The 26,855-nt window shown below is 41.1% G+C and overlaps 2 protein-coding genes and 2 long non-coding RNA genes across 4 annotated transcripts; 1 reads left to right on the top strand and 3 right to left on the bottom strand.

The window, feature by feature from the left end:
- Positions 1–11,417: 11,417 nt before the first annotated feature.
- On the bottom strand, positions 11,418–17,214 carry LOC125568377. The gene is made up of 2 exons (XR_007312306.1): positions 16,211–17,214; positions 11,418–12,355 (listed from the first exon to the last, which is right to left on the bottom strand). It is a non-coding gene; the product is annotated as an uncharacterized LOC125568377 (long non-coding RNA).
- LOC125568376 lies at positions 11,632–12,665 on the top strand. The gene is made up of 2 exons (XR_007312305.1): positions 11,632–11,699; positions 12,425–12,665. It is a non-coding gene; the product is annotated as an uncharacterized LOC125568376 (long non-coding RNA).
- Positions 17,215–19,398: 2,184 nt separating the features above from the next.
- Positions 19,399–22,038, bottom strand: LOC5501590 (Golgi-associated plant pathogenesis-related protein 1). The gene is made up of 3 exons (XM_001622820.3): positions 21,916–22,038; positions 20,905–21,145; positions 19,399–19,756 (listed from the first exon to the last, which is right to left on the bottom strand). Exons 1-3 carry the CDS (start codon positions 21,965–21,967, stop codon positions 19,474–19,476), a joined length of 576 nt encoding a protein of 191 aa, XP_001622870.2. The 5' UTR covers positions 21,968–22,038; the 3' UTR covers positions 19,399–19,473.
- A 3,471-nt stretch (positions 22,039–25,509) lies between these two features.
- Positions 25,510–26,756, bottom strand: LOC5501591 (transcription initiation factor IIE subunit beta). Its single transcript, XM_001622821.3, has one exon. The coding sequence runs from the start codon at positions 26,627–26,629 to the stop codon at positions 25,763–25,765; it is 867 nt and encodes a 288-aa protein (XP_001622871.1). The 5' UTR covers positions 26,630–26,756; the 3' UTR covers positions 25,510–25,762.
- Between the last annotated feature and the right edge of the window lie 99 nt (positions 26,757–26,855).

The raw sequence follows: 26,855 nt of genomic DNA, 5'->3' as shown, positions 1-26,855 counted from the left end.
ATATCATTTTTGGTACAATGTTTTACACAGGTTTTTTTTAAAGATGAGATGGGTTTTTACGGAAAGGTTTTTTTTATAGTTTTTTTTTTGTATGCGCGCTCATCTCACACTGGACAGTAAGCAGGAATGAAAAAAAGAACACATCAAGAAGCTTTGCGCTGTTGTTATTTTTCCTTAGTAATCAAATATAGTCTTAAACGGAGGGAGCTTGTGGCTTTGTTGACCCCATTTTCCTGTATTTGCGTAAGGTTTTCCTCTCAAAGACGTAGTGACCCAGTGTGCAGTAAATCTATTTACAGAGACCTCATAGCATGGATTATACCTCAATAACACGTACAGCTAGCTATAAGAGGGGTAGCTGTAATTTCTAGAAGGAAAAGCGTGTTTGGGGTATTCCGCGAAAAAAATGTTCACAGAGATTGTGCTGATTATGACTGGCTCTTGTTTTGCACTACTGAGCTTGGGCCTGCTGGGAAAGGCTGGTTGCAGAAAAGGGAGAGAGAATAAAGCACAGGACAAGAGCGCTTGTTTCACTAGCAGACCAAAGGGACCCTTGAGGCGAGAGGCAAAGCTTACTCTTTTTACAAGTCAATGTCTGTTTAATCGGGGTTTATGGTCAATCAAGCGAAAGTGATGATGATGCTCGTGATGTGAAGATTGAACAAATATAAGGACACGGAACTCAGTTCAACCTTGCCAAGGAACACGACACTTAAGAAAAATCTTTGCGAACTTTTAACATTTGGATCAGTTTCCAACCGACAAGATTCTCAGAAGTTTGCAATATATTATATGTCAATGATATGGTTTTGTATTATTATTAGTATTATTTTTAGTCGCATTTTTTTTTAATTTTATTGTACTGTTTTTATATCGACAAATAAATTTTGAGAAAACTTCCATTTTCTTAGTCTTTCCAGGCCCGTAGCCGGGGGGTTCGGGGTATTTCACAGGGGCGGGGGGTGATCCCAAAAGTGAGGGGGGGGGGGGGGATTGGTCAAGTGAACGATAATACAATGCTAGATACTGCTTCGTTCTCAGGGCGTCCCAAGCCGAGGCTTGTGAGTGCAATGAACCCCGGGAAATTGAAGCGCTCTCGCAAAGGACCAAGGGATAAATCAATGGGAGAAATGCTTTCCTTTGTTTCTTTCTACCAGTTCAAATAAAATGCTTGATCCCAATATTATTTTTCGACCTTTGTATTTTACAAGGTAGTCCGAATATTTTTCAAACGTTGGAGAGGAAAAATAAAACTACGCTTGACACAAATCTTAGATCTCACTTTAACGTGTCGCGTGCTTGAGGGGGGCGGCCTTTTTTCACACATATAACAATAAGTCCGCCCCCTTTCTTGAAACTTTTGCTTCGGCCCGCCGTTTTTAAACTTCTGGATCCGCCCCTGGCATGGTAGCAAAATCAAATGCACAAATCAAATTTTAAACAGTATTTATGTAGAGGAAAATTACAGAGGTGTTATAAATGCTGAAGTGACCCACTAGCTTCAATATCTCTCTGCTTACTGACGGTCATTACACATTTCTCTATGATTTTGTCGAACTTCAACGACGCCTATCGGCCTTACAGCGCCTTCTCCTTTAGGGCGATCAAACTTTTGGCCCCCACAGGGCCGGGTTCCTAAAAAGTAGGTTAACTCGATCCCAGGGATGAATGCCCTTTTTATCCAATCAAATGCCGAGATAGCCTATCTAACCTGCTTGTAGAAACCGGCCCCAGTGGTCCAATGCTGGTCAGATCGATATATTAAGTGCATTATGTTCTTGTTATCGTGACCAACATGTCTGTTGTGTAATATTGCCAACAGCCACACCCGCCACAATTGCAAATAAATCTGCTTTGATACCTAGTCCTTTATGGGAGATTGTAGCTCTGACTTAAAAGTCTATAAGCGGTTTCTCCTTTCTATAACAGACTATAGGTTCATTAAAGATTCTAGCCGTATGAGGCTGAGATCCGTGATAAGTTGCCAGTTTGTTATAAGAATCTTTAGAAGATTCTGTTTAGCCGGGTGGAACCTCATGACAAAATGTTTAAATTCGTGTATTAGATGCCATGTTTGCCTCAAAACGCATTTTGCCTGTCCGTGAATTCAACACTCGCCGTTATGTATGTTGTGAAATCACGTAACCGTATCTAGAATAAGTTGCGGATTTCGGCTTATAAGGTGGCAAGTGAGGAATTTGTTCTCAACGGACGTAGGCCATCTCCCTAGACACAAACCCTTCTTATAGCTAAGAGGGTGGCAAGAGGAGAGAATGCGTGTACTGAAAAGTTTCAGTAAGCTATGGACATCAAAGATATTTAAATCAATGAATCTTTCGCCCTTTTATAGACTTCTGATGAAGTAAATAAAGTGCGTAGTGTCTTTGAGATTACACTTTTGCTTGAGTGTTATATGCCGCAGAAATGGATCTACGGAGGACGATATACGCTAGACGTGGTTTATGGGGTGACAAAAACCTTAGGTGACATATTATATGTCTTTGTGGTGGAATTTGTCGTTCTTTAATGTTTCACGTCTATAGGAGCGTTGCTCGACCTGACATAAGCGCTTTCTTTGTGCATGTAAAGTTTCTTAGAGTTATTTAGGACATATCTGCAGTACAGCTCACTCCTGTTTTAATAGATTTCTTAAAATCAAACAGGAAGATTTGAGGCTGCCGAGAATCGCCACTGTAACTCGTAGAATTCAAAGTGCACTTTGGCTAAATCTGGCTTTTTCTGAGAGAGGGCTCGCTCATCTCGTCTAAGGTGCCTTTCGATGTCATCGTTTGATGAAAAATCGGCGGGCGGTTATAGCGTTTACAAGACCGGTTTCGGACTCTTAATGAAGAGACCTTCGTCAGTTGTTTTTCGCTAGGTTGCTAATGAGGACTTCGTAAAGTATGCTCGATTAGCGGATTGAGACATGAAGTCACGGGCCCGTTTATATATCAGAGGTCGGACGAATCTTTAATTGAAGTGACTAGTCGGTGATTGGCTATCTAGCGTTTTACACTATTTCGATCCGCGTCATTTTAAGGTAGGCTATGTTTCGAAAACAAAAGGCCTATTGTCGGTGACACGGTCGCGTGGTAGCGCTATTGTTAAACCATAGGAAGCAAAAATAGACAGATATTTGTATCAGGAAGATTTTTGCATTCCCTCGACTTGTCTGCAAATTTATATTGGTATGTGGACTGGTACAAAAAAGTCCGGCTACCTAGATCAATTGTGGGTGAATCCTCGAAAGGCTTTCGCGTTACGGGGGCCGTGGAGTTTAAGACCGTAGTCTAAGCAAGTCAGTTGTGTAATATTGCCAACAGCCACACCCGCCACAATTGCACAATTGCTCTGACTTAAAAGTCTATAAGCGGTTTCTCCTTTCTATAACAGACTATAGGTTCATTAAAGATTCTAGCCGTATGAGGCTGAGATCCGTGATAAGTTGCCAGTTTGTTATAAGAATCTTTAGAAGATTCTGTTTAGCCGGGTGGAACCTCATGACAAAATGTTTAAATTCGTGTATTAGATGCCATGTTTGCCTCAAAACGCATTTTGCCTGTCCGTGAATTCAACACTCGCCGTTATGTATGTTGTGAAATCACGTAACCGTATCTAGAATAAGTTGCGGATTTCGGCTTATAAGGTGGCAAGTGAGGAATTTGTTCTCAACGGACGTAGGCCATCTCCCTAGACACAAACCCTTCTTATAGCTAAGAGGGTGGCAAGAGGAGAGAATGCGTGTACTGAAAAGTTTCAGTAAGCTATGGACATCAAAGATATTTAAATCAATGAATCTTTCGCCCTTTTATAGACTTCTGATGAAGTAAATAAAGTGCGTAGTGTCTTTGAGATTACACTTTTGCTTGAGTGTTATATGCCGCAGAAATGGATCTACGGAGGACGATATACGCTAGACGTGGTTTATGGGGTGACAAAAACCTTAGGTGACATATTATATGTCTTTGTGGTGGAATTTGTCGTTCTTTAATGTTTCACGTCTATAGGAGCGTTGCTCGACCTGACATAAGCGCTTTCTTTGTGCATGTAAAGTTTCTTAGAGTTATTTAGGACATATCTGCAGTACAGCTCACTCCTGTTTTAATAGATTTCTTAAAATCAAACAGGAAGATTTGAGGCTGCCGAGAATCGCCACTGTAACTCGTAGAATTCAAAGTGCACTTTGGCTAAATCTGGCTTTTTCTGAGAGAGGGCTCGCTCATCTCGTCTAAGGTGCCTTTCGATGTCATCGTTTGATGAAAAATCGGCGGGCGGTTATAGCGTTTACAAGACCGGTTTCGGACTCTTAATGAAGAGACCTTCGTCAGTTGTTTTTCGCTAGGTTGCTAATGAGGACTTCGTAAAGTATGCTCGATTAGCGGATTGAGACATGAAGTCACGGGCCCGTTTATATATCAGAGGTCGGACGAATCTTTAATTGAAGTGACTAGTCGGTGATTGGCTATCTAGCGTTTTACACTATTTCGATCCGCGTCATTTTAAGGTAGGCTATGTTTCGAAAACAAAAGGCCTATTGTCGGTGACACGGTCGCGTGGTAGCGCTATTGTTAAACCATAGGAAGCAAAAATAGACAGATATTTGTATCAGGAAGATTTTTGCATTCCCTCGACTTGTCTGCAAATTTATATTGGTATGTGGACTGGTACAAAAAAGTCCGGCTACCTAGATCAATTGTGGGTGAATCCTCGAAAGGCTTTCGCGTTACGGGGGCCGTGGAGTTTAAGACCGTAGTCTAAGCAAGTCAGTTGTGTAATATTGCCAACAGCCACACCCGCCACAATTGCACAATTGCTCTGACTTAAAAGTCTATAAGCGGTTTCTCCTTTCTATAACAGACTATAGGTTCATTAAAGATTCTAGCCGTATGAGGCTGAGATCCGTGATAAGTTGCCAGTTTGTTATAAGAATCTTTAGAAGATTCTGTTTAGCCGGGTGGAACCTCATGACAAAATGTTTAAATTCGTGTATTAGATGCCATGTTTGCCTCAAAACGCATTTTGCCTGTCCGTGAATTCAACACTCGCCGTTATGTATGTTGTGAAATCACGTAACCGTATCTAGAATAAGTTGCGGATTTCGGCTTATAAGGTGGCAAGTGAGGAATTTGTTCTCAACGGACGTAGGCCATCTCCCTAGACACAAACCCTTCTTATAGCTAAGAGGGTGGCAAGAGGAGAGAATGCGTGTACTGAAAAGTTTCAGTAAGCTATGGACATCAAAGATATTTAAATCAATGAATCTTTCGCCCTTTTATAGACTTCTGATGAAGTAAATAAAGTGCGTAGTGTCTTTGAGATTACACTTTTGCTTGAGTGTTATATGCCGCAGAAATGGATCTACGGAGGACGATATACGCTAGACGTGGTTTATGGGGTGACAAAAACCTTAGGTGACATATTATATGTCTTTGTGGTGGAATTTGTCGTTCTTTAATGTTTCACGTCTATAGGAGCGTTGCTCGACCTGACATAAGCGCTTTCTTTGTGCATGTAAAGTTTCTTAGAGTTATTTAGGACATATCTGCAGTACAGCTCACTCCTGTTTTAATAGATTTCTTAAAATCAAACAGGAAGATTTGAGGCTGCCGAGAATCGCCACTGTAACTCGTAGAATTCAAAGTGCACTTTGGCTAAATCTGGCTTTTTCTGAGAGAGGGCTCGCTCATCTCGTCTAAGGTGCCTTTCGATGTCATCGTTTGATGAAAAATCGGCGGGCGGTTATAGCGTTTACAAGACCGGTTTCGGACTCTTAATGAAGAGACCTTCGTCAGTTGTTTTTCGCTAGGTTGCTAATGAGGACTTCGTAAAGTATGCTCGATTAGCGGATTGAGACATGAAGTCACGGGCCCGTTTATATATCAGAGGTCGGACGAATCTTTAATTGAAGTGACTAGTCGGTGATTGGCTATCTAGCGTTTTACACTATTTCGATCCGCGTCATTTTAAGGTAGGCTATGTTTCGAAAACAAAAGGCCTATTGTCGGTGACACGGTCGCGTGGTAGCGCTATTGTTAAACCATAGGAAGCAAAAATAGACAGATATTTGTATCAGGAAGATTTTTGCATTCCCTCGACTTGTCTGCAAATTTATATTGGTATGTGGACTGGTACAAAAAAGTCCGGCTACCTAGATCAATTGTGGGTGAATCCTCGAAAGGCTTTCGCGTTACGGGGGCCGTGGAGTTTAAGACCGTAGTCTAAGCAAGTCAGTTGTGTAATATTGCCAACAGCCACACCCGCCACAATTGCAAATAAATCTGCTTTGATACCTAGTCCTTTATGGGAGATTGTAGCTCTGACTTAAAAGTCTATAAGCGGTTTCTCCTTTCTATAACAGACTATAGGTTCATTAAAGATTCTAGCCGTATGAGGCTGAGATCCGTGATAAGTTGCCAGTTTGTTATAAAAATCTTTAGAAGATTCTGTTTAGCCGGGTGGAACCTCATGACAAAATGTTTAAATTCGTGTATTAGATGCCATGTTTGCCTCAAAACGCATTTTGCCTGTCCGTGAATTCAACACTCGCCGTTATGTATGTTGTGAAATCACGTAACCGTATCTAGAATAAGTTGCGGATTTCGGCTTATAAGGTGGCAAGTGAGGAATTTGTTCTCAACGGACGTAGGCCATCTCCCTAGACACAAACCCTTCTTATAGCTAAGAGGGTGGCAAGAGGAGAGAATGCGTGTACTGAAAAGTTTCAGTAAGCTATGGACATCAAAGATATTTAAATCAATGAATCTTTCGCCCTTTTATAGACTTCTGATGAAGTAAATAAAGTGCGTAGTGTCTTTGAGATTACACTTTTGCTTGAGTGTTATATGCCGCAGAAATGGATCTACGGAGGACGATATACGCTAGACGTGGTTTATGGGGTGACAAAAACCTTAGGTGACATATTATATGTCTTTGTGGTGGAATTTGTCGTTCTTTAATGTTTCACGTCTATAGGAGCGTTGCTCGACCTGACATAAGCGCTTTCTTTGTGCATGTAAAGTTTCTTAGAGTTATTTAGGACATATCTGCAGTACAGCTCACTCCTGTTTTAATAGATTTCTTAAAATCAAACAGGAAGATTTGAGGCTGCCGAGAATCGCCACTGTAACTCGTAGAATTCAAAGTGCACTTTGGCTAAATCTGGCTTTTTCTGAGAGAGGGCTCGCTCATCTCGTCTAAGGTGCCTTTCGATGTCATCGTTTGATGAAAAATCGGCGGGCGGTTATAGCGTTTACAAGACCGGTTTCGGACTCTTAATGAAGAGACCTTCGTCAGTTGTTTTTCGCTAGGTTGCTAATGAGGACTTCGTAAAGTATGCTCGATTAGCGGATTGAGACATGAAGTCACGGGCCCGTTTATATATCAGAGGTCGGACGAATCTTTAATTGAAGTGACTAGTCGGTGATTGGCTATCTAGCGTTTTACACTATTTCGATCCGCGTCATTTTAAGGTAGGCTATGTTTCGAAAACAAAAGGCCTATTGTCGGTGACACGGTCGCGTGGTAGCGCTATTGTTAAACCATAGGAAGCAAAAATAGACAGATATTTGTATCAGGAAGATTTTTGCATTCCCTCGACTTGTCTGCAAATTTATATTGGTATGTGGACTGGTACAAAAAAGTCCGGCTACCTAGATCAATTGTGGGTGAATCCTCGAAAGGCTTTCGCGTTACGGGGGCCGTGGAGTTTAAGACCGTAGTCTAAGCAAGTCAGTTGTGTAATATTGCCAACAGCCACACCCGCCACAATTGCACAATTGCTCTGACTTAAAAGTCTATAAGCGGTTTCTCCTTTCTATAACAGACTATAGGTTCATTAAAGATTCTAGCCGTATGAGGCTGAGATCCGTGATAAGTTGCCAGTTTGTTATAAGAATCTTTAGAAGATTCTGTTTAGCCGGGTGGAACCTCATGACAAAATGTTTAAATTCGTGTATTAGATGCCATGTTTGCCTCAAAACGCATTTTGCCTGTCCGTGAATTCAACACTCGCCGTTATGTATGTTGTGAAATCACGTAACCGTATCTAGAATAAGTTGCGGATTTCGGCTTATAAGGTGGCAAGTGAGGAATTTGTTCTCAACGGACGTAGGCCATCTCCCTAGACACAAACCCTTCTTATAGCTAAGAGGGTGGCAAGAGGAGAGAATGCGTGTACTGAAAAGTTTCAGTAAGCTATGGACATCAAAGATATTTAAATCAATGAATCTTTCGCCCTTTTATAGACTTCTGATGAAGTAAATAAAGTGCGTAGTGTCTTTGAGATTACACTTTTGCTTGAGTGTTATATGCCGCAGAAATGGATCTACGGAGGACGATATACGCTAGACGTGGTTTATGGGGTGACAAAAACCTTAGGTGACATATTATATGTCTTTGTGGTGGAATTTGTCGTTCTTTAATGTTTCACGTCTATAGGAGCGTTGCTCGACCTGACATAAGCGCTTTCTTTGTGCATGTAAAGTTTCTTAGAGTTATTTAGGACATATCTGCAGTACAGCTCACTCCTGTTTTAATAGATTTCTTAAAATCAAACAGGAAGATTTGAGGCTGCCGAGAATCGCCACTGTAACTCGTAGAATTCAAAGTGCACTTTGGCTAAATCTGGCTTTTTCTGAGAGAGGGCTCGCTCATCTCGTCTAAGGTGCCTTTCGATGTCATCGTTTGATGAAAAATCGGCGGGCGGTTATAGCGTTTACAAGACCGGTTTCGGACTCTTAATGAAGAGACCTTCGTCAGTTGTTTTTCGCTAGGTTGCTAATGAGGACTTCGTAAAGTATGCTCGATTAGCGGATTGAGACATGAAGTCACGGGCCCGTTTATATATCAGAGGTCGGACGAATCTTTAATTGAAGTGACTAGTCGGTGATTGGCTATCTAGCGTTTTACACTATTTCGATCCGCGTCATTTTAAGGTAGGCTATGTTTCGAAAACAAAAGGCCTATTGTCGGTGACACGGTCGCGTGGTAGCGCTATTGTTAAACCATAGGAAGCAAAAATAGACAGATATTTGTATCAGGAAGATTTTTGCATTCCCTCGACTTGTCTGCAAATTTATATTGGTATGTGGACTGGTACAAAAAAGTCCGGCTACCTAGATCAATTGTGGGTGAATCCTCGAAAGGCTTTCGCGTTACGGGGGCCGTGGAGTTTAAGACCGTAGTCTAAGCAAGTCAGTTGTGTAATATTGCCAACAGCCACACCCGCCACAATTGCACAATTGCTCTGACTTAAAAGTCTATAAGCGGTTTCTCCTTTCTATAACAGACTATAGGTTCATTAAAGATTCTAGCCGTATGAGGCTGAGATCCGTGATAAGTTGCCAGTTTGTTATAAGAATCTTTAGAAGATTCTGTTTAGCCGGGTGGAACCTCATGACAAAATGTTTAAATTCGTGTATTAGATGCCATGTTTGCCTCAAAACGCATTTTGCCTGTCCGTGAATTCAACACTCGCCGTTATGTATGTTGTGAAATCACGTAACCGTATCTAGAATAAGTTGCGGATTTCGGCTTATAAGGTGGCAAGTGAGGAATTTGTTCTCAACGGACGTAGGCCATCTCCCTAGACACAAACCCTTCTTATAGCTAAGAGGGTGGCAAGAGGAGAGAATGCGTGTACTGAAAAGTTTCAGTAAGCTATGGACATCAAAGATATTTAAATCAATGAATCTTTCGCCCTTTTATAGACTTCTGATGAAGTAAATAAAGTGCGTAGTGTCTTTGAGATTACACTTTTGCTTGAGTGTTATATGCCGCAGAAATGGATCTACGGAGGACGATATACGCTAGACGTGGTTTATGGGGTGACAAAAACCTTAGGTGACATATTATATGTCTTTGTGGTGGAATTTGTCGTTCTTTAATGTTTCACGTCTATAGGAGCGTTGCTCGACCTGACATAAGCGCTTTCTTTGTGCATGTAAAGTTTCTTAGAGTTATTTAGGACATATCTGCAGTACAGCTCACTCCTGTTTTAATAGATTTCTTAAAATCAAACAGGAAGATTTGAGGCTGCCGAGAATCGCCACTGTAACTCGTAGAATTCAAAGTGCACTTTGGCTAAATCTGGCTTTTTCTGAGAGAGGGCTCGCTCATCTCGTCTAAGGTGCCTTTCGATGTCATCGTTTGATGAAAAATCGGCGGGCGGTTATAGCGTTTACAAGACCGGTTTCGGACTCTTAATGAAGAGACCTTCGTCAGTTGTTTTTCGCTAGGTTGCTAATGAGGACTTCGTAAAGTATGCTCGATTAGCGGATTGAGACATGAAGTCACGGGCCCGTTTATATATCAGAGGTCGGACGAATCTTTAATTGAAGTGACTAGTCGGTGATTGGCTATCTAGCGTTTTACACTATTTCGATCCGCGTCATTTTAAGGTAGGCTATGTTTCGAAAACAAAAGGCCTATTGTCGGTGACACGGTCGCGTGGTAGCGCTATTGTTAAACCATAGGAAGCAAAAATAGACAGATATTTGTATCAGGAAGATTTTTGCATTCCCTCGACTTGTCTGCAAATTTATATTGGTATGTGGACTGGTACAAAAAAGTCCGGCTACCTAGATCAATTGTGGGTGAATCCTCGAAAGGCTTTCGCGTTACGGGGGCCGTGGAGTTTAAGACCGTAGTCTAAGCAAGTCAGTTGTGTAATATTGCCAACAGCCACACCCGCCACAATTGCACAATTGCTCTGACTTAAAAGTCTATAAGCGGTTTCTCCTTTCTATAACAGACTATAGGTTCATTAAAGATTCTAGCCGTATGAGGCTGAGATCCGTGATAAGTTGCCAGTTTGTTATAAGAATCTTTAGAAGATTCTGTTTAGCCGGGTGGAACCTCATGACAAAATGTTTAAATTCGTGTATTAGATGCCATGTTTGCCTCAAAACGCATTTTGCCTGTCCGTGAATTCAACACTCGCCGTTATGTATGTTGTGAAATCACGTAACCGTATCTAGAATAAGTTGCGGATTTCGGCTTATAAGGTGGCAAGTGAGGAATTTGTTCTCAACGGACGTAGGCCATCTCCCTAGACACAAACCCTTCTTATAGCTAAGAGGGTGGCAAGAGGAGAGAATGCGTGTACTGAAAAGTTTCAGTAAGCTATGGACATCAAAGATATTTAAATCAATGAATCTTTCGCCCTTTTATAGACTTCTGATGAAGTAAATAAAGTGCGTAGTGTCTTTGAGATTACACTTTTGCTTGAGTGTTATATGCCGCAGAAATGGATCTACGGAGGACGATATACGCTAGACGTGGTTTATGGGGTGACAAAAACCTTAGGTGACATATTATATGTCTTTGTGGTGGAATTTGTCGTTCTTTAATGTTTCACGTCTATAGGAGCGTTGCTCGACCTGACATAAGCGCTTTCTTTGTGCATGTAAAGTTTCTTAGAGTTATTTAGGACATATCTGCAGTACAGCTCACTCCTGTTTTAATAGATTTCTTAAAATCAAACAGGAAGATTTGAGGCTGCCGAGAATCGCCACTGTAACTCGTAGAATTCAAAGTGCACTTTGGCTAAATCTGGCTTTTTCTGAGAGAGGGCTCGCTCATCTCGTCTAAGGTGCCTTTCGATGTCATCGTTTGATGAAAAATCGGCGGGCGGTTATAGCGTTTACAAGACCGGTTTCGGACTCTTAATGAAGAGACCTTCGTCAGTTGTTTTTCGCTAGGTTGCTAATGAGGACTTCGTAAAGTATGCTCGATTAGCGGATTGAGACATGAAGTCACGGGCCCGTTTATATATCAGAGGTCGGACGAATCTTTAATTGAAGTGACTAGTCGGTGATTGGCTATCTAGCGTTTTACACTATTTCGATCCGCGTCATTTTAAGGTAGGCTATGTTTCGAAAACAAAAGGCCTATTGTCGGTGACACGGTCGCGTGGTAGCGCTATTGTTAAACCATAGGAAGCAAAAATAGACAGATATTTGTATCAGGAAGATTTTTGCATTCCCTCGACTTGTCTGCAAATTTATATTGGTATGTGGACTGGTACAAAAAAGTCCGGCTACCTAGATCAATTGTGGGTGAATCCTCGAAAGGCTTTCGCGTTACGGGGGCCGTGGAGTTTAAGACCGTAGTCTAAGCAAGTCAGTTGTGTAATATTGCCAACAGCCACACCCGCCACAATTGCAAATAAATCTGCTTTGATACCTAGTCCTTTATGGGAGATTGTAGCTCTGACTTAAAAGTCTATAAGCGGTTTCTCCTTTCTATAACAGACTATAGGTTCATTAAAGATTCTAGCCGTATGAGGCTGAGATCCGTGATAAGTTGCCAGTTTGTTATAAGAATCTTTAGAAGATTCTGTTTAGCCGGGTGGAACCTCATGACAAAATGTTTAAATTCGTGTATTAGATGCCATGTTTGCCTCAAAAGCAAAGTTTTTCGCTAGGTTGCTAATGAGGACTTCGTAAAGTATGCTCGATTAGCGGATTGAGACATGAAGTCACGGGCCCGTTTATATATCAGAGGTCGGACGAATCTTTAATTGAAGTGACTAGTCGGTGATTGGCTATCTAGCGTTTTACACTATTTCGATCCGCGTCATTTTAAGGTAGGCTATGTTTTGAAAACAAAAGGCCTATTGTCGGTGACACGGTCGCGTGGTAGCGCTATTGTTAAACCATAGGAAGCAAAAATAGACAGATATTTATTTGTTGTGTAATATTGCCAACAGCCACACCCGCCACAATTGAAATAAAACTGCTATGATACCTTAGTCGTTTGTAGGGATTCTAGCTCTGACTAAAAAGTCTTTGAGTGATTTCTCCCTTCTGTAAGAGACTATAGGTTGATTAAAGATTCTAGCCGTAAAAGGCTGATCCGTAATAAGGTGCCAGTGTTTCATTAGAATCTTTTTAAGATTCGGTATAGCCGGGTTGAATCTCGTGACAAATGGTAAGATTCGTTTGTAAGATGCCTTTTTGCTTTTAAGCGCATTTAAGTTGTGTAATATTGCCAACAGCCACACCCGCCACAATTGCAAATAAATCTGCTTTGATACCTAGTCCTTTATGGGAGATTGTAGCTCTGACTTAAAAGTCTATAAGCGGTTTCTCCTTTCTATAACAGACTATAGGTTCATTAAAGATTCTAGCCGTATGAGGCTGAGATCTGTGATAAGTTGCCAGTTTTTTATAAGAATCTTCAAAAGATTCTGTTTAGCCGGGTGGAACCTCATGACAAAATGTTTAGATTCGTTTATTAGATGCCATGTTTGCCTCAAAACGCATTTTGCCTGTCCGTGAATTCAACACTCGCCGTAATGTATGTTGTGAAATCGCGTAACCGTATCTAGAATAAGTTGCGAATTTCGGCTTAGAAGGTGGCAAGTGAGGAATTTGTTCTCAACGGACGTTGGCCATCTCCCTAGACACAAACCCTTCTTATAACTAAGAGGGTGGCAAGAGGAGAGAATGCGTGTACTGAAAAGTTTCAGTAAGCTATGGACATCAAGGATATTTAAATCAATGAATCTTTCGCCCTTTTATAGACTTCTGATGAAGTAAATAAAGTGCGTAGTGTCTTTGAGATTACACTTTTGCTTAAGCGTTATATGCCGCAGAATTGGATCTACGGAGGACGATATACACTAGACGTGGTTTATGGGGTGACAAAAACCTTAGGTGACATATTATATGTCTTTGTGGTGGAATTTGTCGTTCTTTAATGTTTCACGTCTATAGGAGCGTTGTTCGACCTGACATAAGCGCTTTCTTTGTGCATGTTAAGTTTCTTAGAGTTATTTAGGACATATCTGCAGTACAGCTCACTCCTGTTTTAATAGATTTCTTAAAATCAAACAGGAAGATTTGAGGCTGCCGAGAATCGCCACTGTAACTCGTAGAATTCAAAGTGCACTTTGGCTAAATCTGGCTTTTTCTGAGAGAGGGCTCGCTCATCTCGTCTAAGGTGCCTTCCGATGTCATCGTTTGATGAAAAATCGGCGGGCGGTTATAGCGTTTACAAGACCGGTTTCGGACTCTTAATGAAGAGACCTTCGTCAGTTGTTTTTCGCTAGGTTGCTAATGAGGACTTCGTAAAGTATGCTCGATTAGCGGATTGAGACATGATGTCACGGGCCCGTTTATATATCAGAGGTCGGACGAATCTTTAATTGAAGTGACTAGTCGGTGATTGGCTATCTAGCGTTTTACACTATTTCGATCCGCGTCATTTTAAGGTAGGCTATGTTTCGAAAACAAAAGGCCTATTGTCGGTGACACGGTCGCGTGGCAGCGCTATTGTTAAACCATAGGAAGCAAAAATAGACAGATATTTGTATCAGGAAGATTTTTGCATTCCCTCGACTTGTCTGCAAATTTATATTGGTATGTGGACTGGTACAAAAACGTCCGGCTACCTAGATCAATTGTGGGTGAATCCTCGAAAGGCTTTCGCGTTACGGGGGCCGTGGAGTTTAAGACCGTAGTCTAAGCAAGTCAGTTGTGTAATATTGCCAACAGCCACACCCGCCACAATTGCAAATAAATCTGCTTTGATACCTAGTCCTTTATGGGAGATTGTAGCTCTGACTTAAAAGTCTATAAGCGGTTTCTCCTTTCTATAAGAGACTATAGGTTCATTAAAGATTCTAGCCGTATGAGGCTGAGATCTGTGATAAGTTGCCAGTTTTTTATAAGAATCTTCAAAAGATTCTGTTTAGCCGGGTGGAACCTCATGACAAAATGTTTAGATTCGTTTATTAGATGCCATGTTTGCCTCAAAACGCATTTTGCCTGTCCGTGAATTCAACACTCGCCGTAATGTATGTTGTGAAATCGCGTAACCGTATCTAGAATAAGTTGCGAATTTCGGCTTAGAAGGTGGCAAGTGAGGAATTTGTTCTCAACGGACGTTGGCCATCTCCCTAGACACAAACCCTTCTTATAACTAAGAGGGTGGCAAGAGGAGAGAATGCGTGTACTGAAAAGTTTCAGTAAGCTATGGACATCAAGGATATTTAAATCAATGAATCTTTCGCCCTTTTATAGACTTCTGATGAAGTAAATAAAGTGCGTAGTGTCTTTGAGATTACACTTTTGCTTAAGCGTTATATGCCGCAGAATTGGATCTACGGAGGACGATATACACTAGACGTGGTTTATGAGGTGACAAAAACCTTAGGTGACATATTATATGTCTTTGTGGTGGAATTTGTCGTTCTTTAATGTTTCACGTCTATAGGAGCGTTGTTCGACCTGACATAAGCGCTTTCTTTGTGCATGTTAAGTTTCTTAGAGTTATTTAGGACATATCTGCAGTACAGCTCACTCCTGTTTTAATAGATTTCTTAAAATCAAACAGGAAGATTTGAGGCTGCCGAGAATCGCCACTGTAACTCGTAGAATTCAAAGTGCACTTTGGCTAAATCTGGCTTTTTCTGAGAGAGGGCTCGCTCATCTCGTCTAAGGTGCCTTCCGATGTCATCGTTTGATGAAAAATCGGCGGGCGGTTATAGCGTTTACAAGACCGGTTTCGGACTCTTAATGAAGAGACCTTCGTCAGTTGTTTTTCGCTAGGTTGCTAATGAGGACTTCGTAAAGTATGCTCGATTAGCGGATTGAGACATGATGTCACGGGCCCGTTTATATATCAGAGGTCGGACGAATCTTTAATTGAAGTGACTAGTCGGTGATTGGCTATCTAGCGTTTTACACTATTTCGATCCGCGTCATTTTAAGGTAGGCTATGTTTCGAAAACAAAAGGCCTATTGTCGGTGACACGGTCGCGTGGCAGCGCTATTGTTAAACCATAGGAAGCAAAAATAGACAGATATTTGTATCAGGAAGATTTTTGCATTCCCTCGACTTGTCTGCAAATTTATATTGGTATGTGGACTGGTACAAAAACGTCCGGCTACCTAGATCAATTGTGGGTGAATCCTCGAAAGGCTTTCGCGTTACGGGGGCCGTGGAGTTTAAGACCGTAGTCTAAGCAAGTCAGTTGTGTAATATTGCCAACAGCCACACCCGCCACAATTGCAAATAAATCTGCTTTGATACCTAGTCCTTTATGGGAGATTGTAGCTCTGACTTAAAAGTCTATAAGCGGTTTCTCCTTTCTATAACAGACTATAGGTTCATTAAAGATTCTAGCCGTATGAGGCTGAGATCTGTGATAAGTTGCCAGTTTTTTATAAGAATCTTCAAAAGATTCTGTTTAGCCGGGTGGAACCTCATGACAAAATGTTTAGATTCGTTTATTAGATGCCATGTTTGCCTCAAAACGCATTTTGCCTGTCCGTGAATTCAACACTCGCCGTAATGTATGTTGTGAAATCGCGTAACCGTATCTAGAATAAGTTGCGAATTTCGGCTTAGAAGGTGGCAAGTGAGGAATTTGTTCTCAACGGACGTTGGCCATCTCCCTAGACACAAACCCTTCTTATAACTAAGAGGGTGGCAAGAGGAGAGAATGCGTGTACTGAAAAGTTTCAGTAAGCTATGGACATCAAGGATATTTAAATCAATGAATCTTTCGCCCTTTTATAGACTTCTGATGAAGTAAATAAAGTGCGTAGTGTCTTTGAGATTACACTTTTGCTTAAGCGTTATATGCCGCAGAATTGGATCTACGGAGGACGATATACACTAGACGTGGTTTATGAGGTGACAAAAACCTTAGGTGACATATTATATGTCTTTGTGGTGGAATTTGTCGTTCTTTAATGTTTCACGTCTATAGGAGCGTTGTTCGACCTGACATAAGCGCTTTCTTTGTGCATGTTAAGTTTCTTAGAGTTATTTAGGACATATCTGCAGTACAGCTCACTCCTGTTTTAATAGATTTCTTAAAATCAAACAGGAAGATTTGAGGCTGCCGAGAATCGCCACTGTAACTCGTAGAATTCAAAGTGCACTTTGGCTAAATCTGGCTTTTTCTGAGAGAGGGCTCGCTCATCTCGTCTAAGGTGCCTTCCGATGTCATCGTTTGATGAAAAATCGGCGGGCGGTTATAGCGTTTACAAGACCGGTTTCGGACTCTTAATGAAGAGACCTTCGTCAGTTGTTTTTCGCTAGGTTGCTAATGAGGACTTCGTAAAGTATGCTCGATTAGCGGATTGAGACATGATGTCACGGGCCCGTTTATATATCAGAGGTCGGACGAATCTTTAATTGAAGTGACTAGTCGGTGATTGGCTATCTAGCGTTTTACACTATTTCGATCCGCGTCATTTTAAGGTAGGCTATGTTTCGAAAACAAAAGGCCTATTGTCGGTGACACGGTCGCGTGGCAGCGCTATTGTTAAACCATAGGAAGCAAAAATAGACAGATATTTGTATCAGGAAGATTTTTGCATTCCCTCGACTTGTCTGCAAATTTATATTGGTATGTGGACTGGTACAAAAACGTCCGGCTACCTAGATCAATTGTGGGTGAATCCTCGAAAGGCTTTCGCGTTACGGGGGCCGTGGAGTTTAAGACCGTAGTCTAAGCAAGTCAGTTGTGTAATATTGCCAACAGCCACACCCGCCACAATTGCAAATAAATCTGCTTTGATACCTAGTCCTTTATGGGAGATTGTAGCTCTGACTTAAAAGTCTATAAGCGGTTTCTCCTTTCTATAACAGACTATAGGTTCATTAAAGATTCTAGCCGTATGAGGCTGAGATCTGTGATAAGTTGCCAGTTTTTTATAAGAATCTTCAAAAGATTCTGTTTAGCCGGGTGGAACCTCATGACAAAATGTTTAGATTCGTTTATTAGATGCCATGTTTGCCTCAGAACGCATTTTGCCTGTCCGTGAATTCAACACTCGCCGTAATGTATGTTGTGAAATCGCGTAACCGTATCTAGAATAAGTTGCGAATTTCGGCTTAGAAGGTGGCAAGTGAGGAATTTGTTCTCAACGGACGTTGGCCATCTCCCTAGACACAAACCCTTCTTATAACTAAGAGGGTGGCAAGAGGAGAGAATGCGTGTACTGAAAAGTTTCAGTAAGCTATGGACATCAAGGACATTTAAATCAATGAATCTTTCGCCCTTTTATAGACTTCTGATGAAGTAAATAAAGTGCGTAGTGTCTTTGAGATTACACTTTTGCTTAAGCGTTATATGCCGCAGAATTGGATCTACGGAGGACGATATACACTAGACGTGGTTTATGAGGTGACAAAAACCTTAGGTGACATATTATATGTCTTTGTGGTGGAATTTGTCGTTCTTTAATGTTTCACGTCTATAGGAGCGTTGTTCGACCTGACATAAGCGCTTTCTTTGTGCATGTTAAGTTTCTTAGAGTTATTTAGGACATATCTGCAGTACAGATGATTGAGGCAAACATGTACAGATGCCATGTTTGCCTCAAAAGTTTCTTAAACTTTGCGAATGATTTCCACCCGACTATTAAATTCACGCACGAGTTGTCACAGGAAACCATCACCTTCCTCGATACAGAAGTTTTTAAAGGCGAAAGATTCATGGATTCTAATATCCTTGATGTCCGTACACACTTTAAGCCAACTGAAACCTTTCAGTACACGCATTTTTCCTCTTGTCACCCTCTTAGTAATAAGAAGGGTTTTGTCAAGGGAGAAGGCCTACGCCTGTTGAGAACAAACTCCTCACTCGCCTCCTTCAAAACCGAAATTCGCAACTTTACCGATCGCCTTCTAGAACGCAGTTACCCGAGCGATTTCATAACAACAATTCTGACGAGTGTTAAGTTCACAGACAGGTTAAATGCGCTTAAAAGCAAAAAGGCATCTTACAAACGAATCTTACCATTTGTCACGAGATTCAACCCGGCTATACCGAATCTTAAAAAGATTATAATGAAACACTGGCACCTTATTACGGATCAGCCTTTTACGGCTAGAATCTTTAATCAACCTATAGTCTCTTACAGAAGGGAGAAATCACTCAAAGACTTTTTAGTCAGAGCTAGAATCCCTACAAACGACTAAGGTATCATAGCAGTTTTATTTCAATTGTGGCGGGTGTGGCTGTTGGCAATATTACACAACTGACAATGCTGGTCAGATCGATATATTAAGTGCATTATGTTCTTGTTATCGTGACCAACATGTCTTTTAATCGTGACGATGATTGCTTAAAAGATTCGCAAGCCGAGAGTCGGTCGTCGAGAGTCGGTATATGTAATGTGTCTTTGTGTAGCTTTGTGTATATGTATTTCCGGACCACCATAATCATGTATTCCTGGGCGGGGGAGAGGGGGGGGTAGAGGGGTTGGGCTGGGTGGTCCCAGCCGAATATTTCCTAATTTCAAGCACAAAGTAATGTGCGAAACAGATGTTTATAAGTATAGATATTTATAAGTATAGACCTTTTAAACATATCGGAATAATTGCTGCATCTGGAAAAACAAAAATCCAGGGGTTAAAAACAAATCAAATAAACAATACATTATCCCATACTTTAATTGGTCTAAGTCTTAGTTGTTATACCCGTTTTACAAGTATTTCTAATTCTCTTATCTATTCATCCATCTTTTCCGGTTCATCCATGACACTTTTGTTGTTGCAGTAACTGGATCGGAAGGTCCCTTTCAGGACGTTCCTCTCAAAGTACTCTCTACTGTTGAAGTTTCCACCGGATCTATAGCGCGCCACCACCCACAGACAATTCATTCGACCCTTCTTGGAGGTGGCTGTGCCGATGCCAAGCTCCTTCGTGTCTTTCCACACCAGCGCGGTGAAGTGACCGGTACGGCTAGAGTACCCAGGTTGTTTGAAGTTGTACATGCAGATCTCATCATACCTATGGACGTAAAACGTCTGCATAAGACCTTTGTGTCCGGTTATCTAGTCGCTTGTTTAGTTGCAATCAGGTTTTAACTAGCTGCAGACGACAAAGGGCATACAACGATCCCCCCTTTCCGAAACACGTTAAAATGGCATATTTCGTCGTTTGAATATATGTTCTCATGCCGAAAATATCCATTTTCAAAAGTGGGAAAAAAATTATCTGTTCCTTTTTCCCTGGAGTGACCATTTCTTTTTATTCTTAGCCAGCATTGGTTAGGATTTTTTTTCCAGCCAGCAGTGGTTAGGCACTCAATTTAGCTCACGAATAATTGCCCGTATAACCGGCCGGGACGATTTTTTCCCCAAGCATCCGCTCCAGCGCCCCTCCAAAATATTCCCAGAACAACTAGTTCGAGTCTACAAATTTGGCAGCGGAACCATTCGGGACGGTTTTTTCCCAGCAACCGAGGGGTCTAACATCTTCCCAGACAGCAAAAAAATGGGCTGCGAATCCCGTTTGTGTAACCTTTACTGTCTCTATTCAACATTGGAAACAAATCAGGTGACAAAATTTCACAATATCCATCTAAAAACAATATAATTGAATACTTTATTTACCAAATTCATTTGACAATATCGCAATAGATTCCCTAAAATATTGATGGAAATGCTCTCTCACACTTCAAATTTTGTTAAAATGGCGCCCAAAGGCGAGACTCTTTAATGATTCTTTTTGCATGTGAAGCGTAATTGAGTACGCATGTTATCCGATATTGCGCGTTGGCAAGACATTGATAATATACAAGCGTTTAAGAAAATTGTATGAACGGACGTAAAAAAAAACACATAATGCGTTTGGCATATAGCAAAGTACGCCACGGCGGTTTGAAAACCGTTATTATAAACTGAAACATACAGAACTGAAATGCAAGCAAAGCGAGAGGTAGCAACACGTGGCCCAATGTGACACGTGACTGAATACCATTCCTACTCGGCTTCTTATTTGTTGGGGTATGAAACCCGTGAATAACATGCGACAAGTTACCATTCCCTCACGGATTCTTTTTTGGGCTTTTCCTCCGGCAGTACTGCATTTGCTTTGTAACAAATACTGGGGCTAACAGCTATTATTAAAACAATACATGTCACGTGACTGCTTACCAGTCCGTCACGGCTTTCTCTGCAGGCAGAACCTCGCCAGGGCCGGATGAACACCTGTAGATCAGATTTTCACCGATGCCTGGCCGAGTTTTTTTATCTGAATGCTTCAAGTAGCCCATTTGCGCAAGTTTGCGCGCATAGGATTGCGCGCCACGGCTCAACGCGCTACTCAGGCGAAGCGGCGGTGCATTGTGGGTGTCTCGCAACTCATTGTGCACTTGAAGGGCTTCTTTCGCGAAGTCTGCGTTAGAGTGAATTAAAATAAACAACTAAAGATCTGACTCTAGGAAACAAGACATGACAATTCATGAGCGATACCCCCCCCCCACCCCCCATATCAAGAAAATTCAGCCCAAAATTGTCCTTTTTGACAACGCGGGCACTTAGAAACTAATACATTCCTTGTTTGGAAAAACTGCATGATTGTCATTTTTAAAGGTGAGCGTACTCCAGGCGCTTTGTAAACTTTATGACTTGTAATCAGAAGAGAAAAACAGTCTATGTGAGCATCTTTAGCCAGTTGTGAAGGTCTCTGAAAAGAATTCCTCGGTAACAAAAAACGGCAATTTCTTCATGATCTCTTATTTCCCTCGCGCCTGTAAGGGAGAGATCTATTGTTCATGTCATTACGTTCCACATCCCTTCACACCTATTTGATACCTTAAGTCTGAAAGAGTATGTGAGAGATCCTAAAGATAATAGGTCTTTTACCACTTTACTTTGCTAGGATAGAAAAAATGGCGTTCGTTTTTTCTTGAGTAATAATTTTTTCACAACAATATTAAGAGACGAAAAAAAAAAAACGAACAACGAAAAATAACAATAACAAAAATAAAACACACAAGAAAACGTTTTCAACATGATAGCGGTTTTGAACTCCAGGTACGAAAGGAATCAGACAAAGAGATATCGTCAGAAATATTGTTGAGACAAATTCGAAACTCATCCTGGTAGAAAACACTTTTTTGATTGGAGAGAATCTGTAAAATTTTATGGAATTCGTTTTCTTACCTGCAGACGCAGACACGGCGAACGCGGCCAAAATCAAAGCAACCAGCTTCATTACTGTTCACTGTACACGAACAACCTTGTCTCCCGCCTCCTTGGGCCTCTTTTGTAGCTGGATTAGCTAAGCAAGCTTTCAATAATTAACGCCGTTTGGATATTTCCTACCTGGTTTCTGTTTCACAATGACCAGTATATTTGTTTAGCGAGGTGATTTTTGGTTTATTTATTATGGCTTTACTCTCTCGGACAGGTTGCAAAACAAACAAGGTTACAAGGTAATTAGACCTGAAAACGTGGCTGAGGCGAGAAAAGGGAATTGTTATCATCTATGCAAAGGGCTTGAGCGTCTGCTTACTACCTATTGTTCGCACACTACACGACAAAGACAGCCCCAACCCAGCTTTCGTCTTTTTTGCTCCGTCAAAGGGCTACAGCTCGAAACGTCAACAAAACTTACTCAGTGTAAAAAATACCATCTCATTATTGTGTTGATCTATTCCCTGGTTTTCTTTACCAACATGGCGATTCTATTGCTCCTCTTAGAACGCCTTTAGCGCTGAAACACCACACCCTTACACGCTGCATTCTGTTTAATCCCCTTTTTCATACTGGAGCCAGAAGTTTCACAGCGGTGTTTAATGGGCTGAATACCATTTATTTGAAATATGCTCTTTATCGGGCGTGGCTTTTTACGTGCTTTATTGGCGCTCGTTTAATTAAGGATAAATACCCGGCAACAATTGAAAGGTAAAGCGAATACTAATCTGATACCCTGTGGTCTCAAAGCCTCAGGCTCGCAGCTAGCAGGGTAAATTTTTAACAATCATTTAAATGGATTATATATGTGTTTGTTTTTTCAGCTAGTACTCTAATGGAGTGTCTTTACAAGGCGTCCATTCGTGTTGTGGAAGCTGTGCTTTCGTGGCCAACTTTGAGATATTTTGAAGAACGCTATCCGATCACACTATAAATGGTGATGTACAATTGCTTGTATTAACATTATTTGGAGGTACGCTATGTCATGACTTTGGGGTCTGTTACGTTTTGCAAAACTTTTAGGTCAGTGGGCCAAGTAATCAATCACATTTTTTTGCAAAGAAAAAACTGTGACCTTAGTGAAAAAGTGACCTTATTTGTGTCACGCCTTGTTGATTGTTACCTTTAACCTGCTCATGTTTGGATAGTCGGTCGCAGTTCGCCTTGATAATTTGTTTTTGATTGATATTTTGGATTCGAAATCATCACCTACCAGTCGTCAGGCTGAAATTGTTTTCAGTTGCTTTGCTCTTGTCGTGTTTGTCTCCAATTTGTATAATGTTCACACGAATAAAGCTTTAAATGCAAAATTAGTAGCAGTCTTTCCCGGTCTAGTAGCTTGAACAAGATTTTTTTAGCTTTTGGATTGTATCGCGGAAAAAAGTAAATAAAATTCAATGGTATGAAATGTAAAAAAGTGCAAGTGGTAAAAACAAGTGTGCGTGATGACGTTGACTTGATGGGTATTCGCGAATTTGGCCTGAACTAAATGACGTGTTTTCTTCCTTCCTGCCTTCCTTGATCCCTCCTCCGACTGTCGTAATAAAGTGAAGCCTTTTAACATCTAGTAAATGTTATTTAGTTATGACGCTACAGTGCCATAGCAGGCCTGGCAATATTGGGGGGGGGGGGGGGCACAGGCCCGCCCCTTTTTAAAATTTTTCCGGGGGGAGGGGAGTTCTCTGATAGAAATCTGACCACCCCCGAAAGAACAAAGGGGGATTTTTTTATGCCTTTGCACTATCTCCACGGGACGTTTATTGTCGGATTTGGCTACATACCAGAGTGATCTAGCTTATGCTTTATAGTTTTGTCTTCAGATAGCCGTCTATTGAGAACCAAAAGTGGACCTTCGGCCGTTGTGGGCTCCCCTGCACCCTTCTGGGTACGACCCTGTATGTCGCCAATACTATTGTACATCTGAGCATCATTGGGCAATAAGCGACTTGTACTAAGACATCATCCCAATCTGAGGTCTGACAAGTATTTTTAGGAAGCGATGGCTGGCTTGTGATGTGTGTAGCATGTCCATGCAGATTGCCCTAGCAGTGACGTCTCTTTGTTTGTAGCATATAGTTGCTCCAAGATATATTCAAAGATAGCCTCTTCCGCAGGCCTCTCTTAACGTTAGAAGCCGTGAGTGAATCTAAACAGGGTTTCCTGTGATCGGCAAATTCCTTTTTAAGGGGGGAGGGGACAATGCCAGGAAATTCGTAACTCGTCTTCAGCTCCTCGCGCTCGACCCATCGCCACAGGAATCCCGAGCGTCTGTGTTTCTTTTCTGCTGCTTTCTGGGTAAAGCGATGAGTGTTACGCGTTGTCCAGTCAGGTCTGTACATAAAAATCAAGAAGAGGGGGTGGGGCCTATTGGGCGTGGTTTTGCACGCAAAGAGAAGTTCGAACTCTTCAGGTTCGTATACATCTTCTCTTGTGTAGCAAATTTAATTTGCAATGTACATCTACATTGTTAATCCACAAAGGGGTTACCATCACTGTGGATACCCCGCCTTCTCTCTTTCCCACATGGTCTTTGTTACGCGATATCGTATCCAGGGATCTCGGAGTTGCGTGCGTTGTTCGTATACGAACTTTGAAGCATAAAAGTGGGGACGTAAAAAAAAGAGTTAAAACACATCTGTGAATATCCTGTTAGACCGGTTATGTCCTGTTTGGTGGAAGCTTGTGATGTCGTGACGGTGTAGATGACCCTCTAATGTAGCGGGGGCCTGGGCGAGATGTGACACAACAGGGTGCCCAAACGACATTCTACGAAAACTAGGTCGCATGTATAGCTATACCGTAATTCTATATCTTGAGCTCTGTTACTATGTTTTGGCTATATGTTGAGAAATTTGTTAGGTTTGTTAATGTGTAAACTTCTTTTGTCCTGGGATTGACAAAGCATGAAAGAATTTTGGGCAGAGAACATTGAAAATGCAAGGTTTAACACAACTTTTATTTTTATTGATACAATTTCCCAATGATATTGTCAAAGCAATTGTAACTACAATCATAGCTTCTCTTGCCATCATTTCAGCCAACTGATAAGTAAAGTGTAAATATGCTGTTAAATGATTCAATCACAAAGTGTTTCAACATTCCAATACCCTAGATTGCTAGACAAGTCATGACAGCATTTGATGATGCCATGATAACTATGTTTAAAATAATACAACTCTAGCTATACCAGGCCCGTACCCAGGGGGTTGCATTTGCACCCCCCCCCCCCCCACCCACAAAGAAAAAGTCAACTTCCGGTTTGCAATAAAAACCCTGTTTGTAAACAAAACTATAAAGCATAAGCATATTAGATAAAAAAAGGTATTCTAGATCACTCTTGTATGTCTCTGGTATGTATCTATAAGTCAGACTTTTTTACAGCCAAATCTGATAATGAACGTCCCGTCCCATTTATGTTTCAGGGGAAGTCAATTTTCGTCAGAAACCCCCCCCTCCCCGTATAGGTCCACTATTTTGGTTGCACCCCACAATCAAAAAGAATAATTAGTAATAAATTATGAGGTGTCACTATTGCTACACATCAAATACTTACAAATCTAGTTTAACTTGATACAATATTTATTACCACTTTATACATGATAGTATTAAACTGAAAAAGATATTTCAGTAGCTCAGCCATTTCACAGTCAAAAAGAAAATAATCAGTAATGAATTATGAGGAGTTGCTATCGCCATACATGAAATCCTTACAACACTAGAGTTTCACTTGATCCATTATTTATTACAATTTTCTATATAATAATATTGGCAATGATAAGTGACAATGACATTAAAATAGTTCTATGTATGTCTGTCAATGATTGTCTTGACCATAATCTCTAAGTGTGCTCTCATCCAAGTGCACATTGAGCTTTTTAAACTGCTTCTTCCTTTTTGCCTTTTTGCGCTGCGGCATTTGCTGGGTTCTTTTGACCCCTGTATCCTGCATGGTTGATATACCAGCCTTCACCAAATATTTTTCAATATCTGCTTCACCAATGCCATCAACGGACACTGCTCGCCAGTGTTTTTGAAACTCTTCATCTATTTCCATCTTATAACCCTTATTATTATAAAACAGAAGAACTTTCTTGTCACATGACCTAGTTATAAACATGATGCGACTACTAACATTGCGTACTATCTTATCGGCATCTGGCAGGCTCTCCCGTACATCATCAAGGAGAATACCTCCATGACCCCTCTCTTCATGCTTTTCCAGCAATTTTACTAATTGCTTCTTATCACGAATATGATATTTCGGACTAAACGCAAATTTCCCGTCCTTGAAGGCAAGCTTTGGGTTCTCTTTTAGTGCGTTATTTTCAAGCCAAGACTTGTCATTTGGATTGATATCTGTGTAGTTTATTTTGTCCAGTATTTCGTCCAGTGAAAGCGGCTCAAATTGTCGAGTTAAATGCCTGTTTTTCATAAAATCGACAATCTTAGCGATAACAACAAACCTCTTATTACTTCTGAGTTTTAGATGGTTTTTGTCGAGTGTTGGGCTTGAGGCCTTTTTGGGTTGAAGTAGTTCTTTCGGTAGATGTTTTGGAGGTGCCCTCGATTTAGATCCCGACGGTTTTTTACTCGATGGCTTTGCTTTCTTAGCTTCGACTGTCGGTTGACTTGCACTACGTTTTTTAAAGTCTTGTAAGTCCTTGAGTAATGAGGGGTCCATCTCACTGATAAGAGCAACCCTCAAAGGGACAATAAATATGAATTAAAAACTTTCTAATCTCGACGGAATCAAATATGGCTGCTTATACTTTCTTTCTTTCTTCTTTTAGAATAGCTGTACCGCTGGCCATTAAATCGACGGGCTCAACAGTTATTAAAGACTGTTGGTTAAAAATAGACAGAAAAATCCCATGACGCGATTTTACTGACCCTGATAATATGCTGAA

The sequence above is a fragment of the Nematostella vectensis genome, chromosome 7 (assembly GCF_932526225.1).
Source record: "Nematostella vectensis chromosome 7, jaNemVect1.1, whole genome shotgun sequence".
NCBI lineage: Eukaryota > Metazoa > Cnidaria > Anthozoa > Actiniaria > Edwardsiidae > Nematostella > Nematostella vectensis.
Note: the sequence above shows the minus strand (reverse complement) of the source record. Positions and strands in the feature narration are given on the sequence as shown.

Bases quoted from the DNA above. Each gene is read 5' to 3' on its own strand.
- LOC5501590 (XM_001622820.3), bottom strand. From the start codon at position 21,967: ATGAAGCTGGTTGCTTTGATTTTGGCCGCGTTCGCCGTGTCTGCGTCT. The intron at 21,146-21,915 runs GTAAGAAAACGA...ACTCTAACGCAG, and splicing joins CGCCGTGTCTGCGTCTGCAG to ACTTCGCGAAAGAAGCCCTT. The intron at 19,757-20,904 runs GTAAGCAGTCAC...TTACGTCCATAG, and splicing joins GAGAAAGCCGTGACGGACTG to GTATGATGAGATCTGCATGT.
- LOC5501591 (XM_001622821.3), bottom strand. From the start codon at position 26,629: ATGGACCCCTCATTACTCAAGGACTTACAAGACTTTAAAAAACGTAGT.